Source organism: Mus pahari, chromosome 7 (genome assembly GCF_900095145.1).
Source record: "Mus pahari chromosome 7, PAHARI_EIJ_v1.1, whole genome shotgun sequence".
NCBI lineage: Eukaryota > Metazoa > Chordata > Mammalia > Rodentia > Muridae > Mus > Mus pahari.
In genome coordinates, this window is record NC_034596.1 from 85,101,210 (window position 1) to 85,121,853 (window position 20,644).

A 20,644-nucleotide genomic window follows, 5' to 3' on the forward strand; every position below is an offset into this window, starting at 1 on the left:
AATAATAATAATAATAATAATAATAATAATAATAATAATAAAATAAAACATTCCCTATAATTGCTGAGCCCCACCTAAGGTTATAGAAAAGGCTTAGCAAATGATAAAGCCTTGAGCTTTGCTATGTATGCTTAACTTTTTTGTGTTGATAAAATTCTTCCCTGGGAGAGCAGGAATGTGCCTCTGGAGCAAATCCACTGTGAATGCTGGGCAGACTTGGGTAAGATTTTGTAAACTGGCATGAAATGTCACTGGCTGATTTGCATTTTTGGTGATTTTATACATTAATCACTAAATAACCTTCAGTTTTCCAAATAAAGAAGGAAGAAAGCAAGGGTGACATTTGTGATCATCTACAGCCAAGGACTTGTTTAGACTCTTCACAGATGGAGAGATAGCAAGCATAAATTGTTTTACCAAGAGTTCTAATTTTAAGCAGCTTTGAGGGTGTTTGTGGGTAGGCAAGAGCAAACACTATTTTGCATATGGAATTAACATAAACTTTGCATACCATAGTCCCAGCTTCTCTAGATGATTCTGAGGGCTTTCTGTAGACTCCCGTAAGGATTGCAAAGCTCTTAAAGGGACATAAATTCTGTGCTGCTTGTGATATACAAATGGATGGAACGTAAGCAAGCCTCAAATATGACCTTTCCAGGAGGAGAGTGGGCTTTCATACATCTCAGATGGCTCAGTGCTTGTACAGGAATGGCATACTACAAAAACTCCCAATTCTAGCCCAAATGAGTCCATTTTTTTAAAGTAAGCTACATAATCTATTTCTTGGACTGCCAATGAAATTTGTTTAGATATTTTCTATAAGTTAACTGTGATAGTAGATATAGACCAGTGATAGAGATTTTTAATAACTGTTAAAGATTGAAGGAATGGTTCTCTTTTTGTTTACAAAATTAGTTACAAGTGTCTCAAGTTCACTGGGATACACACAGGAAAATCTACTACTAAATGATCTTTGGATGTTGGGAAGTTTATTGATGAAAACTATTTGCCACTGGTAACTGGCATAAAACTGGCATACAATGTCATAGTATATTTTGGTTACCAAATTTATAGGTTCTTCCCCAATTTACAACTTGGTGTGTGTTTCTTAATATAGAGTTTAAAATATCTTAAAATATTAATCTTTATTAGTTACCTGTCACCTGTGATAAAGTGCCCCCACTAAAAATAAATTTAAAGGAGAGGAGACAGTTTGCTTTAACTCACAGTTCAAAGATGCAGTCCACCAAGCAGCACGTGGTGGTGGCAGAGGCTCCAGACAACTGTCATGTTACATCAGGAGTCAGAAAGCTGGCAGAGGCCACTTATGGGGCTGCGCTGGCATTTCCCTTCATATGTAATCGACAACTCTGTTCACTCTCCTTCTTCACACACCACTTAACCCAGCCTAGATCATCTCTTATAGGCACGCTGGGAGGTGGCATGCATAGGTAATTAAAAAATCCCATCAAGTTGACAAATAGGATTAAGGATATTTTCTTCGTTTGCTCTGTGTTGGTTTTGTAAGTAGCTTCAATTAATGTATTCTTGGTAACATAGGATCAATACTGATAATAGTAAAAATAGGAATTAAATAGTAAAAGCATAAGCGAGCATAAACCGGATATAATTGATCATATCATTTGCCAAGTGAGGATGTTGTTTTCTTGAGGTAGTTTTCTATATTTCCTTTCTGGATTTGAGTTTCTAAAAAGAGATGAGACCTATTGTGCCAATATCAAATAAATACCACCAGATAAATATTGATGGAGAGAATGTGTATTCTTAAAAGATTCCAGAAATAATTTCTGTCAGCATGTTTATAACAGCATAATAATGAAACCCATAAACATTTTCAATCATCCAGCTAGATCATTTCTAGAAACACCACATTTGAAATCTGCAAAAAAATGGTTGAAAATTAGTGAACCTTGTTACCACTTTGGAAAAGTCACATTTGACTGCCTATGATAGATCACAATAGCCAAGACACAAACACTCTAAAATCCTGTCTAAAGTTATCTGCAGCTCTTACATATAAACTATATAATAAACAAAAACAAATTTTATATTTACAATTGATATATGTGTGTATACATATACATACATACATATATACATAAATATGCATATGTGTATATATACATTTCATAAATATGAATATGTACACATTTATATATATACACACATGAAATTTCCAAACCCCCAAATTTTGAAATATTAAATATTACTGTTTCCAGTCATTTCATAGAAATATTGTATCACCTATATTGCTTCCTACCACAAGACCACACTTACTTCTGTGGATTGCAAAAGCAATTGTACCTTTGGGCTTCTTCACTGCAAGCTTTCTGGGAAGGCACCCCTGAAGAGGCTGAGACCACTGATGAGAACGTTTTGATAGCCAGAGCCAGGGGACAAAGTTTCTATTTCATGCCTGTCTTAGCCAAATGGAAGGCTTATTCTGCTGCTACGGAAGAGGGAAGGTTGTTTGTTAACGTGCACCTGAGTTCATTAGCCAGTATGTCCACTGTAATGCATTAGGAACAAGAGAAGCTGAATATCCCTCAATAACATGTTTGGTTATTTCTTCCCATTGCTGACATCTTTAATGTGGGGAGACAGACACCTGAAGCTTTGGAAGTCATCTTTCTTAGTAACCAAATATAGTAAAGTGTGAGAAGGTTTTCTCTCTCAAAAGTATACTAGAGCAGGAAGTGCATAATACAGTGGCCCTCATGTCTCCTTTTTCTTTCCTTTCACAGCTGGTGCAACATACATCTTTGGGAAAAGTGGTGGCCTCATCCTCTATACCTGGCCAGCAAATGACAGACCCAGCACACGCTCTGACCGCCTCGCCGTGGGCTTCAGCACTACTGTGAAGGATGGTATCTTAGTACGCATTGACAGTGCCCCTGGACTTGGTGACTTCCTCCAGCTTCACATAGTGAGTACCAGCCCAGTCTTGGCCTGGATTCTCTTATCTTCCTGGTGTGCCTTAGATAAACACAGGAGGATATTCTACCTAACTGCAATATAGGTGCATATGCTTTCCAATACATACTGTCACACTTGGGCCTAGATGGGCCGACAGCAGGGGGTTGGTAAACTTTCTCTAAAGGGACAGTATGTTGGCATTATGGACTTTGCAGATCATACCATCTGTTTTATTACACGCAGACAGTATGCTTTTAAGACGTGATTCTGTTCCAATAAGAAATCATTCATAAAACTTGGTGGCCAACGTGACCACAGGTATGAAAAGAATCCGTGGTGAAAGCTGAGGCTTTCCTAGCAGAGGGGTGTGACACAGAGGAAACTGCCCAGTGACCAAGTTGATTTATGCATGCATCTTGCATATTTAACATTTTCCCGCAGATCCTGTGTCTATGATGGTAGAGAGTTTTACTCCCCATCAGATGATAAGAGTATCACGCAAAACAAAGAGATTAAAATGATTTGGAGGGGAAAAAATTCTTTCTTACGAGGATAGAAAATATTTTTATAGCAACAATTAACCCATTTTATCACCTGTGCAGTCTACAGTTAAGAAAGTAGGCTAAAGAAAGATATGATTCTCATCCGTAAATACCCCACGCATAGCCACCGAGAGCAGAGAGAGGAATTGTTCTCATTAGTTAGCAATGACAGGGCTAGAAAGAATGGATTTAATTTGGAGCAGTAAGGATTCCGTTTAAATACCAGAGGGGAAAAACGGTTAAGGAAAAAGATCGTCTAGGATTCGCACCAGTATCCACAATAGAGGAAAGGGGGGCATTTGCAGGGAATCTTTGAATGTAAGGTTTGGCTAGTCCTCAGACCCAGGGAGGAAAGCCGAGTGTGGGTTTTCTCAGCTGGTCTCCAGCGTTGGAGCTGGCAAGGTGGGCCCACAGCAGCAGGCTCAGCCACAGCTGTGCTCTGCTGGGATTGCCCTGAAGTAGAACCAGGTAGAAGAACCAGGCTTAAGCTGCACGTTCTTCCAGCCCCAAGATGAACCAGAACAGAGCAAGATACTCTCTTCCCACGCTCCAGAAGCACTCGTCGTCAGTAGATACGGAACTGGGTGGCAAGTTTGTACTTCTCTCTCAGATGCTTCAGGAACCATATGGTGCTAGGAGCTTACATTTAAACAGTATGAAAGCCCATGCCAAGGAGCAAAGAGAGGACGCCGTCATCGTCGTCGTCACTACAGTTTATTTTTATTTAGCCTCCCAGAACCACCTTCATTACAAAACTCCCTGAGATTCATTCTGCACATAACTTAATGACCGTTTCATGGAAGCTATAACGAGGCTATTATTACAAGTTGTCTTTTCAGGATGATTTATTTTCTCTTTTTCTGTTCACTGTGACTTTCTAAGAAAATCATGATGTGGCCTAGTCATAAACATCTTTCGTCATGAGACAATATGCTGCAAGTGTACCCATTTCTAGGCCCTCATGTCTGGTACCACACCTTTGCTCCTTAAGTTTTGACTTACCCTTTCGTAGTGGCAAGGTGTTGGTACAGATCATTTGTAGATACTGAGAACTTCTGAAAGGAAGTACAGTACCATGCCTCTGTTAAATTCTGTCATTCATTGGTGAGTTTGAAGCATGAATACCTCTAACCATGTTTTGATGTTCAAGCAATACACATTTCTTTGTCTTGTATGTGTTAGCAGATATTCTCTTTATAGCCAAGTTCTTTAGTTTGACATTATATATTATTTTCTTTATAAAAGTAAAATAAATACTCAAAAAATTTCCATCATAATATATAGTGTCACCTTGGAATAAGTCCATAATTCTGCTATTAACAAAACACTCTGAAATTTTCCCAAAGATGTTACCTAACAAACTTAGGGTAGGAAATTATATAAATTATTCTTTTTTTTTTTCCTATTGCAATGTGAAACACCCACACAGTTCTGAAGTAGGTAACCCTGCCCTGCCCATGACCTTTTAATAAGCATGACCCCTTCAGTGCTCCAGTCATTTGAGACCATTTTTAATCTTTTAATGAGTCTTTTTTTTTTTTTCTGTATTCCTTAACACAATCAGAATAAAAGAATCAGAGTAGAAAAATCAAAACATTGTTGTAAGACCCAGCCTCTTACTTTGAACAGTTAAGCAGAGGCATCAGGAAGGCAAAACAATAAAAACTGGGTAGGCTGCTTCTTCATAAGACATCTGCAGGGTTTTAAGGAATGGTTTCATCTGCTGAATGGTTTGTTTCACTGTTCTAAGAGAATTAGTACAAAAGAAAAGCACTTCGGAGTCATTGTAGAAGCCAAGGGAACTGGACAGGAGGCAAAATACTTCATTCTACACTGGTTTCTTTTTGAAAAAACAACCTGTTAATATTTTTTTTTTTTGTATTTTAAGTTGACGTACACATTAGAAAGTTTCTTCTCTGTACTTCTTTGCATGTATGCCACCGTACTGTGCTCTTCTTCAAGTCCTTGTTCCACAGCCCTCTCTAATTCCTTAAGATCTTTTCCTCAGGAGGGCAGGAAAGATGGCTCAGCAAAAAGAACTCTTATTACTCACTGAGAGGATCCAAGTTCAGTCTATAGTGTCCAAGTTGGGTGGCTTACAGCCACCTGTGTCCCCAGCTCCAGAGGACTGAAGGTATTTTGCCCTTTGCAAGCAACTGCAAAAGCCTGTGTAGAAAGACTTCACATACAGACATAAAATAAATTTTTGTAAAAATGAGGATTCCTTTCTTTCCAGTCCTTTCACATCACTGTCCCTCTTCTATTTAAAAAAAATCTGCACACACACACACACACACACACACACACACACACACACACACTTTAAATCTAGAATCTGCATATGAGAGAAAACATGCTTTCTTTCTGAGTCCAATACATTTTCTAGTATAATTATCTCCAGCTTTTTTTAAAAAAAAAAAATGTTCTGGCAAATGTCATGATTTCAGTTTCTTAACAGCTGAATGTAATCCCAGTGTATACATGTACCACATGTTGTTTACCCATCTCTCTGCCGACACACACTCAAGCTTTCTATTCCTTAGCTTTTCTGAATGGGACTGCAATAAACGTGGGTATGCAAGTCTTGTTATGGCATATTAACATAGTCTTTCAGATATCTACCTATGAATGATTAAACTAGCTCACGTGATAAATATATTTCCATTTATTTATCACCAATTTGGAGAGCCTCCACCATGTTTTCCAAGTTCTCCAACACTGAGCGACTTCCCCAGGACTATTTTAAATGCTTTGAGGCAACTCCACACTGACTTCTATAATGCCTATACCAGTTGACATTGTCACCAGCAGTCTGACACAGAACTTCCTTCCCACAACTACTGCATCATTTATTTTTATTTTTCTTGACTATGGCCACTGACCTAGGGGGTGAAATTACAAAGCAGTTTGTAATTTGTACTCTCCTGATGGCTGTTGAACATTTTAAAAAGGAAAAAAAAATGCCATTTGTATTCTTCTTTTGAGATTTGTATGTTCAGTATATTATTCCATTTGTTGATTGGCTAATTTGCCATGAAGCAAAGACAGTAATGGCAGACATGCAGAAAGATGCAGGCACCGTGTCTTGGTTTATCTTGTGCTATGGTAGTAAAACACCTCCCACTGGCCAATCTATAAACCACAGGAGTTTATATCTCATGATGTGTCATGTGGGATTGAGAAGTCCAAGATTTGATGCTGACTGATCAGAGCTGCATAGCTGAGCTCTCATGATAGTACCTTGTATACACCCCCTGCCATACGGTGGGTGAAGCTGTGTTCTGTCATGGCAGGAGAGAAGGAACTACTGGTTAAGTTTTCCTAAAATATACTATCAACCCACCTCTAAAGATTCTCTTCCTCCACACACTGTTTCATTGGATATTAACCTTCTAATATATGAAATCTGAGGACACTGTTGTGCCAGAGCAGTGAGGTAAACTAAAGTGACATGAGACAAGGGCCAGGCATCTTCTGCAGCTGTGCTCCCCTGGGGTTGCATGGCAGGCAAGCAGCATTCTTTGACTCTGGATGTTAATTGGGGAAGAAATTCTCTCTTCAGTGTACTTATAATGGTAGACAGGCTAATAAAATGAAATGTAAAACAAAGCATAGATTGATGTCATCCAGCAAATTCAGTACATGTATGTTGTCTATGTAAGAAAAGGAAAGAATGCAACACCAAGAGACAAAATATGGACAGAAGTAGAAAAAATTGCATGTTGTAAATTGGTCTTGAAAATAGGTCTTGTGAATGTCTTACAAATTGTGAAAATAATTCTTATGAACTCAAGGTTATTTGAAGGTATTAAAACTGTCATTGCAATAATTTGTTTTTGCCTCCAGTTTAGCTTATTTGAAGGAAGAGAACACGTTCTTCCAAGAAGACTCACTCTAGGACAGTCCATACAGTCAGACTGGCAAATAAAGCTCATCTTACGTAACAGCTCTCTGTGCCTTAGAGTCTCTCCCTGTGAGCTTTACATTGGAAATATTTTTGAGAGCAATGGATGAACTCTGCAGGAAAGAATTCTGGCTTCAACTAGTCATGTCAACCCCAAGTATAGACATCTAGTTTGTAGAGGCATACTGAACATCATTCAGCTACATACTAAGCCCTAAGTGCACACGACATTTCCTCTTTTCCTGTGTTTCTCCAAAATCTTTACTCATTAAAATCTCCTCAAGAAAATAGTTTGCTTTTTAAAACTCTAGTCTGCTGGAAGTTGTTGATTCATTTACTAATTCATTTAAAGTACTTCTATTTCAGTATATATGTGTGTGTGCTTGCACGTGTGCATGTATGCATTCATTCACATGTGTGCATAGGATTGTGGGAGCCAGAGGTTAATATAAGGCATTTTTCTCAATTGCTTTCAGCCTTACTTTTTGGGACAGAGTCTCTCCCTCAACCTAGAACTTGCCAATTCTGCTATACTGGCTGTCCAGCAAGACCCTCCTGTCTCCACATCTCTAATGCTAACATTTCAGGCATACACTAATGTATGGGCCTTTTATGTGGGGAAAAGAAAACCTAGGAAAAATAAAGGCATTAAAATGGATGAGAGAGAGAGAGAGAGAGAGAGAGAGAGAGAGAGAGAGAGAGAACTCAGGACATGAATTTTTGTTTGTTTTTCATTTATAATTTGCATAAATCATACCTTTTTCTAACTGAGGCAGTGAAATGTCCCACCCCTTTTGATGCTTTTTAAATAAATCTCAAGACTTCCTTAAGTGGCCTTTGACAATTAATATTAATGGCAAACTTGAATTCTTCAAGAAAAGAAGCCAAAACAAAAGCATAGAAGGCCAAAGGATCAAAATAACTTAGGAATCAGAAATCATTTATTTCAGATTAGCTGACATTCCTTGTTTGGGGTTTATGCTTTCACGGTGCAGTATTTTCTGTCAGTTTGTTGCTGATGATATTAATGAAATCATGAATGGGATGCGTTTAACAAAGGCAGAAAGATCTCTGTTGAAGTTCATGTGCATAAAATGAGATTCTTGGGGCCGAGGGATTTTTGCAAATAATTGCTTCAAATATAAGTTTCCCTCCAGTGAAATCTATTGTTGAGTTAATCAGCTCAGTATTTGGAGAGCAGCTGGTGTTACTTGTGAGTGACATCTGCCTCTTATCCCCTATCCACTCTGTCTAGAGCTATGTCACACTATGTTCACCTTCATAGGATCACAAAAAGGATTACCATGAAATGTTGTACTCGCTCCTGGGCAGCTTTTGACAATGTCCTTTCACCACCTATTAAACAGAAGGTCGTAGAAAACTGGGCAGCAATTAGCTTCTCTCTGTGTAGTTAATGCTGGTGTAGAAAAGACATATTAATTTCTTTCTCCCTGTGTGTAATTTACAGTAAATCCTCTTGGATTCGTTTTTTAATTATGAGCCTTTCAGGAATAGTGAAAATTTATGTGTCAGGACATCTGTTTTGTTTGACAAGAATCTATAACCTTGTCCAACAATTTCCTTCCCAACTTGCAATGCAGATATGTGCAGAAGCTGAGTTAAGCAGGACAAAGGGACACTGTCCTGGCAGATCCTGTACCATACTAGCAGAATTTCTTCCCCAAACTGTGTCCTCCAAAAACATTATTGGTAATATCTCTTGGGTCAGATGTGTGGAAATTGGGTATTTATTACATTTGTCTTGTATAATATTGTTTCTCTACAATTTATGCTATTCAAAGGGACTCCTTGAGAATAAAAGGGATCTGAGCTGAAATGTGATAAATGGTCTATTCCTCTGGTCTATTGCGTCTATAAATTCACCCTGGATGCCTCATTTTGGCTGTCTCTGTGTGAATATTTACAGTCAAGCATCGACATCTGCCAGGTTAGTTCTCAGTGAAGTTAGACGACTGTTAACTCAGCTTCATTCCTGGATTTGGCGATTGACAGAACTGGATTGGACTCCGGACTTTGTTTGGGGATAACCAATGGAGTACAGAGGAATATTGCTGTTTAGAGACTGGTAGTGCTGGAGAAGAGAACAAGAGAAATACAAAGGTGTCCAGCAGAGGCAATCTCATTTCCCACAGAGTGCTGCGCACTGCAGGTTGGCTCACAATCCTTTTCATTGCTATTTGTTCTTAGTGAAAAAGGTCTCTTTGGGGTTTCCTGGCTTAGGAGCTTTTCCAGATCATTAGCCACTTGTGCAGAGAGGCCTTGCTGGGCATCCTCCCTGCAGCTCTCAGCTTAGCTGTGCCATCACAGCAGAGTTGGGGATGCTGAGAGAAGGCAATGGGAGCCAGGATTATGTAAACTGGACCACTGCTAACCATGTGCATGGGAGATCAGGAGTGTTTCCACAAATCTCTAATAGATACATGATGCTACCTTCAAAATCTGTTGACCTTCATTCCATACATGGATCTGAGGGCAGCATGCGAGGTACAAAGATCTCAATTTTAAACCAAACGTTTTGGATTGAAGGCTCATTGTTGTTTTATGAAGTAAGTTAGTCAATTTGTGAAGATGGCTCTACCATTTGGCATTTTGGCCTCTTCTTTGAAAAGGAAATAAAAACAAGAATAGGTTGCCAGTTCCTCCTGAAGATCAATCAAAATAAACTACTTATGAGCTGTCTATTACCAACAAAACTTGCACAAATATAGAATGGCAGTTTTCTTGAAGAAATACTGATATGTGATGACTGAAAAGTGGGGGATGTGTGTGTGTGTGTGTGTGTGTGTGTGTGTACTTAGACACACATCAGAAACAAGAGGAATGCATTTTATAGTCAACATAAATTTTCTGTAAGACTGTCTTTCTAAGTCTGTTGGACCTTTCTGCAAATAAACAAAACAAAAGAAACAACAAACAAACAAACAAAAAACCCCACCCTATCATCTTACCAAAAGCCATTTTTATGAAATATCTTGGGAGTGATATTAGAGTCTTGACCCCACATCTACACCTGAGACCTGGAGTGACATTTTACCATAAGACATGGAATCTAGAATTCTGTCCCCAAGAGAACCTTGGGTTATATGCCAGGTTGTGTTAAAGCCTGTTGCCATCTTTGCCCTTCATTAGATTTCAATCCTTCTCATTCTGCCTTGTGAGTGACGCTCTCTGCTTCAATCCTCCTTCACTATATTTCAAGGAGCTCTAGACCCACAGTGAATGTACAACATTCCATAACCTGGTATCCACACTTTATGACCCATGTAAAATGGAAATCTTGCAGAGGACAATCAGAAAGAGGAGATAGAAAGGAGGAAGGAAATATCAGCTAAACACAAATAAGTAAATAAAGAGGGGCCATGGCACCACCATAGATGCCAACCACAGTTCTAAGAAATCGATATAGACAGAAAATCCCTTCCATCTAAGGCTAGCACCCAAAGAGCTTGGACCTGCTGTCACATCAGATAAATAACAAATAGTATGATCTTTTACTTGGGGATTAATAAAGATGAACTAAATCATTGTTAAAACCAAGCTCCTGATATGAGTGCATCCAATTATACAGATGAATAGCGGCTGCCATAAAGTAAACTGGAGACCATAAAGATAGAAAAACACTTACATAGCCTGATGCTCTAAAGTTTGAAAGAAAATGAATAATAAAGTTAATATGCAAATTAAATGCATAATAATGCAATCACAAAACTGCACTGACAAAATATATACAAAATATTTGGTGTCTGGTGGATAATTATGAGAGTAAAAGGCCAAATGTCTGCATTTCCTTCATTTATCATGTATACAAGTGTTGTCTAGACTGTTACACTTCAGGGTTCTTAATGTCTAAATAATATGAAACTTCAAAAATTAGGGTTAAACTCCTCCATTGCTGGTGGGATTGCAAGCTTGTACAACCACTCTGGAAATCAGTCTGGCGGTTCCTCAGAAAATTGGACATAGTACTACCGGAGGACCCAACAATACCTCTTCTGGGCATATACCCAGAAGATCTTCCAACTGGTAATGAGGACACATGCTCCACTATGTTCATAGCAGCTTTATTTATAATAGCCAGAAGCTGGAAAGAACCCAGATGTCCCTCAATAGAGGAATGGATACAGAAAATGTGGTACATTTACACAATGGAGTACTACTCAGCTATTAAAAACAATGAATTTATGAAATTCTTGGGCAAATGGATGTATCTGGAGGATATCATCCTTAGTGAGGTAACCCAATCACAAAAGAAGTCACTAGATATGCACTCACTGATAAGCGGATATTAGCCCAGAAACTTAGAATACCGAAGATACATTATGCAAAACAGAAGAAAACCAAGAAGGATGACCATTGTGTGGATACTTCATTACTCCTTAGAATAAGGAACAAAATACTCATGAAAGGATATAGGTACAGAGACAAAATTTAGAGCTAAGATGAAAGGATGGACTATCCAGAGACTACTCCATCCGGGAATCCATCCCATCATCAGCCACCAAACCTAGATACTAATGCTCATGCCAGCAAGATTCTGCTGAAGGGACCCTGATATTACAGCCTCTTGTGAGGCTATACCAGTGCCTGGCAAACACCAAAGTGTTTGCTCACAGTCAGCTATTGGATGGAACACAGGGTCCCCAATGGAGGAGCTAGAGAAAGTACCCAAAGAGCTGAAGGGAGCTGCAACCCTGTAGGTGCAACAACATTATGAACTAACCAGTAACCCCTGAGCTTGTGTCTCTAGCTGCACATGTAGCAGAAGATGGCCTAATCGGCCATCACTGGGAAGAGAGGCCCCTTGGTCTTGCAAACTTTATATGACCCAGCACAAGGGAAGGCCTGGGCCAAGTAGTGGGAGTGGGTGGGTAGGGGAGCAGGGGTGGGGGTGGGGGTATAGGGAACTTTCGGGATAGCATTTGAAATGTAAATAAAGAAAATAATAATAAAAACAAAAACAAAAACAAAAAAACAAAAAAAAATTAGGGTTAAGATAACGGATTTCATAGGGATTATCCATTCTATTTATTGAGCACTTACTTTGTGCCAGGCAAGGTACTTTGCATGGGAGTTCCTTGATCAATCTTGACTTATCCAGAACTCATAAGAATGAAAGGATACAGGTACATCTCAACAGATACCTGTGTAACTGTGCATCCATAAGGATATGAGTCCAGAACACAGTATACTCTGTAAATGTTGAGTTTGTCCAGGTTAGCACCTCTCAGATCTGTGAGGAATGGACACATCACAATTGATAGGGCTTTCTGGATGATGGCTACCTGCCTAGCTCCAGGTCAGTGAGAGATTCTGTCTCATGGGATTAATGCAAAGAGTGAAAGCAAGACACAGATGTCTTCGTCTGGCTTCTGCCCTGAGCATGTATTCACTATTGTGAAAATTATACTATATGGACATACTTCACATACACAGTCATATACAGACACACACACACACACACACACACACACACACACACACACATGCTTAATTATGAGCCGGAGGGCTTAGATCTCTTGCCCCACTCTTGGATTAGATTGAGCTTTCAGTCAGAAATGGATTTACTATTGACTTTCATGATTTTTCCACAATTAATTCAATTTGGAGGAAAAAAACCTCTGCCTTATTTTTTCCTAAACAATGGTCACATTTAAATCGTGTCTCTGAGATCTCAACCTAAGTGGTATATAATTCCCAGGAGTCAGGCTGTTACTGACTGAAAGCCAGTAACATGAATGTAAAGTTTCTTTTAAAGTATTTCTGCGGCTGTCATTTGCAAAAACAAAACCCAAAACATTATCTCATCAAAAGTCACTTATATAAATTAACATAATCTACATTTGTGATTTGGTGTAAGCCTTTAGCATAAAATGTAGAATCTAGATGACCTATATCCTTTGGGGTTTCGGTCACCAATAGATAGTCAAACAAGTTTGACTAATGGAGGCTTTCTTGAAATCTAAAATGCAATGTGCTGGGTTAACTCCAGATGCCATCAAGTGAATGCTGGAGCTGGTGTGGCTTAATGGCAAGGCTGACTTAACACTGCTGGACACGCCAGGGAGATGAATTATCTCATTGTCCCACCGCTTACACTTGCTAGTCATTACTCCTGGGGTATTGTTCAGTGCAACTGGGAAAGCAATAACTCATTGCCACCCTGAAGCTACAGATGATGGATTTTAGATCGCTGGCTGCATTCAGAAGGCATGGAAATGAAACACATTGATGGGGAACTTCATTAGCCTCCCACTCCACAGCATCATATTCTCCGGTCCCAATGCTGCCATTGCTGTTGTTTTTAGCTTGTTAGTGTTTCACTGATAGATGACTGACAGAACTGTTGAACTGAATTTGCCTCAAAGAAACTACTGGGAGCCAGACCTGACTTTCCAGTCTGAGGTGACACCTTTGGAACCCAGAAACACTTGAAGACATTTGGATAGACCTGTTGATTCATCTGAGCCACCCTTCGTCCCACGGCCATTTCAGACTCAGGATGACAGCAGATGATTGGCAATTCCATTTTAGAATCAGTATATTTGACTCTCCTGATTACCTGTGTGCTTCGGTTTACATTTTTTTGCTTTGCTTTCTGTAACATAGCAGCTAGTTTAATGGATAGATGGTTATTGCTGACATTTAGTCAAGAAGGCACTAATCGGAGACACTATTTTACTCTCATTGTTCTTGTGACCACTAATATTGATGGATAAAATATAAAGTACAAGATTTTAGTAAGAATTTTGTTTAGCTTCTCTTATCGGGCCACTCACTATTAATATCTTCATATTACAAATGAGGTGACTCTTGTTTAATGAAGCCAGACAATTTTCCCCAGAAAGTACTGCCAATAAACAGTGGAATGGGCTTTCAAACCCAGTCCCGACGCTTAATTATGATTATATTACTAATGAAAGATTCAGAGTAGAAAGCATCATCGTGATCATTTTAATTCATCACATAGTTATTAAATGGCAATTTATTTGGAATTGTTAGAGACATGAAATTTAACCTCTAGAATTGTAGTTATTCCTGTGATTCTGTTTTAACGCACAATTAGCTATATGCCAAGTAAGGCAAGAATAGTGCTGGGATACAGTTTTTATAAGTGCATGTAGGTGGAGTCGATTTTACATGGTGGAACCTGGACAAAGACTCCAGGTAAAGATGCTAACTTGGGTATAAGACCAATAAAATGTAGTAAAGGATACATTTTCAAAATTTTGAGGTCAGTTGAATACAGCGAGTTCTGTGAGAGAAGGCAGACAGTAGGCGTGAGCAGACAGAAGCTGGTGTTATAGTGGCCATAGGATCTTGTTCAGTTCTAGCAGGGCTTGTAACTGGTTCCATGGTCTTGGCTGAATCACTCAACTGCTTACTAAAATGCAGGAGCTAATTATAGTACTGCCTGTAGGCCATTGTGACAATTTATAGGAATGTATGTTAAAATGCTTAGCAAGGACCTGGTCCACAGTAGATAGTGGGAGGCATGTTTTGTGTTTAATTTTGTTTCCTTTCCAGGGATATTATTGATATAGCTTGAAGGATTTCAACAATGAACTGATGATAGATTGCTTCCCCAAAGGGAAGACATTGAAAGCCTTTGGATAGAGGGCGATGTACCCAGTTTAATTTTAAAATAAAATTTTAAAGTTAGAATAGAAACAGGAGAATGGGACAGGGGATTCTGGATGGGGGGTGGGAGGAGGAGCAGGGAAACCGAGAAAGGGAATAACATTTGAAATGCAAATAAAGAAAATATCTAATAAAAAAGAAGAAAGAAAGAAGAATTACCAAAAATTGGTTTCATTATGGCAATCTCTCTCTCTCTCTCTCTCTCTCTCTCTCTCTCTCTCTCTCTCTCTCTCTCTCTCTCTCTCACACACACACACACACACACACACACACACACATACACACACACTACACACATACACACTATATGTATATCATATATCATATATATATGCTCATATATTATTTATATCCATGCCTCTATTACCTTTATCCATCCTTCCTTTTCCCTCACAGACTTCCTCCTTCCCCAATTGCTTCTGCCTTTGCTTTTTAAAATATAACATGTATACATATAGTCAAATATACACTGTACAAATCTTAATTTTGAGAAGATAACTTAGACTTGACGGAGAAAACTAGATTTTTAATAGGCTCAGAGTAAATTAACAGTGTTCTTTCAGAGAGCCAAGAAAAGTATCTCTGAGACTTACTAGATGTTACTGATCATAGGAAGGAAATGAATGTGAGAGCAAAGGGTATTTCAGCTGCTCTACAACAAGGGGAAAAAATGAAGAATACATAGAATGAGGAAAGTTGTGTTATCATCAACAAATAACCAACTATGTCATCCACAAAAAAAATCTATGATAAGTGTTTAACTCAGGTGATGTAAAATACAAGAGATCCAAAAGTCAAACATTTGAAATATTAAATTAAAAATATGTGGGGACTTCATGTGAAATATCATGGATGATGTTAGAATCAGGACTAGCTCAGCCCTTAATGACAGCTGAAGCTTTGAGAGTTGCTACTATCTCCAGAGAAGTAAATGAGCACAAACCTGGGAAATACTTAAGTAAATGTATAAATGAAGGGAGAAAAGGGAGGGGAGCTGAGAAGAAAATGCTAGAGGCATAGGGTAACCCAGATAAGGAACTATTACAGAATTCAATGGAAATGGGAGAGGTTTTCAAACATAAGTAGAAGCAGAGCTGGCTTTCTATGCGTTCCTTGTACTCCTGTCTCCCTAATGTGTGATATCCTTTTGTCCTGATTAATAGTTATGAACATATATATTTGGTCATTTCTGCCCTATTACCATTATTTTTATTTCTTGCTTTGCTGTTTATCATGGATGCTACTATGGAAAAGCCAGAGAACACAGCACCTATATTTATTACCTCCATCATGTTGTAATTGCCCTCCATAATTAGTGGGAATATAGATATTATCTTCATAATCTCATAAGATTTTGTAAATGATAAATGAGAGAATACACCTATGTCTCTGCTTACAACATGAGTGTAATTGCTTTTCTTTTTGAAAATATTTTTAAGACTTTCATTTATTTACTTGTGCACAGGGAATGGTGCATGCAGATCTCAGACTTTTAGGGAGCATCTTCATCCATTTGAGCATCTTCACCCATTGAGCAATCTTACTGAACTATGTAATTTTTTTCCATGATAATACTGGTATGTCTACTTCCTTAAGATAGAAAGGAGAGAGAGAGAGAGAGAATCCTCATTGTTAAATGATTATAATTGGGGACCAGTAAAGAGTAATGAAGACATGTTAATGTGATCAAATTATATATTTTTTAAATTGGTGTATATTTGTTTTACAAAGTGATGGGTTTCTCCCATGAAATCCTTTGATGTGCTACAAAAGACTCCTTTTCTTAAAAAAAAGAAAAAAAGAAGTGCCTTACTTACTTGCTCAACACTGTGATAAATTACCGAACAGAAACAACTCAGAGAAAGGGTTTAATTTATCTTTCAGTTTCAGGGGATATTGTCCACTAAGTCTGGGACAACATGGCAGCATGCAGGGGCATCATAGTGAGTAAGAACAGGAAGCTGAGATGTCACATTGCATCTGCACTCAGTATGGAGAGGTTGAATAGGAAGTGGGGCCAGTACATTAAGGCACAAAACCTCAACCTGCATAAAATTCCACTACTTTTCCAATTAGCACCATCAGCTGGGGACAAGCTGTTCAAACATGTGACCCTATGGTAACGAGGGGAGTGACAGGTGGGATAGAAGCAAATGTGTAACTGGTCTAACTGATGACCCCATGACCCTTGGATAATATCCTTGTTAGATGCTCTCTCCAACTTTGCACTTCTTCCGTTGGTGCCTCATTTTGAGGAGGAGAGTTTGAATTTGTTGTCATCCCCTAAGGAACAAATCCCCTAATGTCCAAAATGGTGTGCAATGAGGCAGAGAATTTAATTACCCTTGTCATTATCTTAGCTTGGATAGCTACAGATTCCCCTGATGGTGATAAAATTACTTACCTCTTGGTTAAATGTAAACTACTCTACATAGATGAGTAAAATCCTTTGAAAACAACGTTCCTCATTGGTTGTTCAGGGCCAAGACCCTGTATCCTCTGATGGCCTGCATAGTTGTTGCACTCGCGTCTGGATTTGGTGTTTTATATATTGTCTAGTTAATAAATGTGCTTCTTGTCTCCCCTGTATCAGCTCATTTAATCTCCACAGCACAATTAAGTTGATAGCACTAGCTCTATTTCCTACATCAATGCATTAAAGTTCCAATGATTAGGTGATCAACCTGTTGAAAGTGCTAAAAGAAGAAAAGAAAATGTAAAGATTGGCATTTTTGACCTTAATGATACATACAAAATTACAGGTTTTGTTGTTGTTGTTGTTGTTGTTGTGTTTTTTTGTTTTTTTGTTCTTTCACAATTAGTCTTCAATTTAAGAGAACTTATAGGTAATATAAGACATAGTAAATTTAGCAGGATCAATGATATTTATTTAAGTACATTCCAACAATATATGGAACAGGGAAGTCAGGTTAGAGCTGAAAAGTAAAGAATTTTCCTAGCTTGCATTGGTTTGAGACCCAGTACTACACCAAACTAAAGACAGATAGTGCAATATTTTTTGATGAATGTAGAATGTAAAGCTGTAAAAGAATGTGAGTCTGTTTGACTGTCTGTCTATGTGTCTGTGTATTGTAGGATAGACATGTGTTGAGATATCAAAGGACAAGCTGCGGACTTAATTCTCCATCCCTCCCCAACATACACACCTTTACATGTGTTCTGGGAATCAAACTCAGGTCCCCAGGCTCGTATACCAAGTGGCTTTACCAACTGATTCATCTCTCCAGCCCTGATACAGTTTTTATATTCAGAAAAGAAAGATTTTATTTTATCTGACACTTGTTTACTTCAAAGCACTTCTTTTCTTTTTAAAAATGATATTAATATACCCAACTTCGTCCTCAGATGGCTTTAATACTCCTATGTGACACAGGGAACCAAATCTGAAGTTCTAAATACAACAAAGGAGATGAAAAGCTTTAGTAGTAACCTTAGCCCCCAAATTACAAAATAAATCCTTTCAAACTTTATATATCTGCACAGAAAGTGTTATCCAACTGTAATGTCATATCCCAGGGGATGATAAATGTCATAACAGAAGTCGTCAGATATACTTGCTGGAAGATTCTAAATGATCTCAAATAATGAAGTCTCTCTGTAGTCAGTATTTAATTTTCTATATTTCCATATTTAAGCCAGATACTGGTATCTTCATAGTAGTCATGGATTGTTGCTCTCTGCTCTGTTTGCTTCTAATATCCAGTAGCAGATGGTAGTCAAAGCTTGAAAGGTAGGGCCTTTTTAGGGCAAATCACATTTATTGAAGTGGGAGCAAATTTTGTTTAATTTGCTCCTGACTGGATGCCCAGTTCCTAAGGTTAACAGGCTTTCATGTTTGCTTCTTAGATCGGCAGGGTTTGTTGCTGAGCTAGACATCAAAGTTCAAATTCAGTACTGAACTGTGGAAAACGAAAATGAATTTTGATGTGACATATAAATGACGAGCTTTTCTAAAACACCATGGATCCATGGTGAATGATGCACAAAGCACGTGTTTTCCTTTGAAAACAATTTAAAAGTCCCCCAGAATCTGAGCTCAAGACAAATCACGGAGTCTATATCAAGGAACATAACAGCACAGATTTCAGTTCAGTCCTAGGCAAGTCAAAGGAACAAAATTGACTAATGAAAACTGGCCATACAGAAGACATTTGTCACTTATTTTACTGGAACCAAGTGACAGGTCAGTGCTTGAGTGAGCTCTTGCTATGCCAGGCGTTGTCCTAAGGGCTTGGAATTCAGAAATGAACAAGACAAACGAACTGAACTCCCCCCACCCCAAATCTTTAAGAAGTGTAGGTTCTAGTGGGTGAGTCCAGAGCCTGAGCTTGAAGTACTTAGTGACAATAGGATATTGCATGTGCTTCATTAGTTAACCAGTTAGGAGTTGGGGAGACTCTCCATTCGACTTCCATTTCAACATTTACATTTTCGAATTCTCAAACTGCCAGCTAAGCATTTTCTGGACTTATAGTGAAGACAAACAAACCAACACCCCAAAACAAAAGCCAATAGGTGGCTCCATTACTGGCTGGCTCCATCACTAAGCCATAAAGACCACAGTAGTTTGTTTCCACTGCCCAAGTGTAACAAGAAGGAATAGCATGTGCCTTTAAATCCACCTGTCTGCTGTAAAATCACATGACCATCCCTATGATTCTACTTTGTAGTTGTATGTATTTTCATCTAAATATCCATCTGTATTTCACAGATAGAAAACTGCCAGAGGGGGTTGGGGGTGTAGCTCAACTGCAGAATGCTTTCCTAGCATGCAAAGTTCAACTTCAAGCCAGGCAGAATAAAACAAAGCACAGGTTGGAGTCAGTCGTGCAAGCAACACTGAGAAGAAAATACCAAACCCCAAACCAATCAGATGAAGCCCTGACCAATCAAGGAATAGACAGCATCGTTTCCTCCCTGCTTTCCTGGCCTGGCAGAAGGGATACCATACTACCGATCTAGTACCCGTCCCTCCTTGCCCGTTACTTATGTTTTCAGTATTAAGGAGGTAAGAATTGGGTTTGTTTCCCTTCGCTTGACTGAGCTAGCTGCAAGAAACAGAATGGAAACACGTGTTTCCTTTTGACTCACACCCAAACACTGCAAAACAAAACGTCTGAGCTTCTTCCATCAAGCTGTGTGTGTGCATTAAACATGCACAAACATTGGACTGAATGCAGGCACGGTATGTCGGTTCTGACGAAAATGTTTTCTTTCCTTTCTCTGCATCTTCCTCCTTCATTAAACTCTGCAAGATTTCAAAGAAGAGTATTTCCCGGTGGCACTCAAGGTGCCTCCTCAAAGTCTGAGTATTTACCAAATCCCAAGAGTCTATTTCTGAAACTGGAAACTTAATTAACTCTCTATAGCCATGATTATCTATTTTTGATAAGGAAAACAAAACGAAACAAAAATAATGGATGGTATTGGTTCCAGAAGGTAGGATAGTAATGTTTTCATTGTTGCTACAAATCACTTCTTTTTTGAAGGTGTTGCTATGAAGAATATATTAACAAAGATTCTTCTATGACATCATCCTCAACTCTATCTTAAGATGTAGGCTACACTTTTCAGGCATGCA

General features: G+C 38.6%; 1 protein-coding gene across 43 annotated transcripts in view; it reads left to right on the top strand.

Annotated features, from left to right (window-relative positions):
- Nrxn3 (neurexin 3) overlaps positions 1-20,644 on the top strand; it is a 1,590,688-nt gene that overhangs the window by 1,234,450 nt on the left and 335,594 nt on the right. For all 43 annotated transcript variants that reach the window (XM_029541252.1, XM_029541257.1, XM_029541238.1 and 40 more), the window contains one exon: positions 2,766-2,947. In XM_029541252.1, the coding sequence (XP_029397112.1) occupies positions 2,766-2,947 (182 nt within the window). The remainder of the gene's footprint in view (positions 1-2,765; positions 2,948-20,644) is intronic.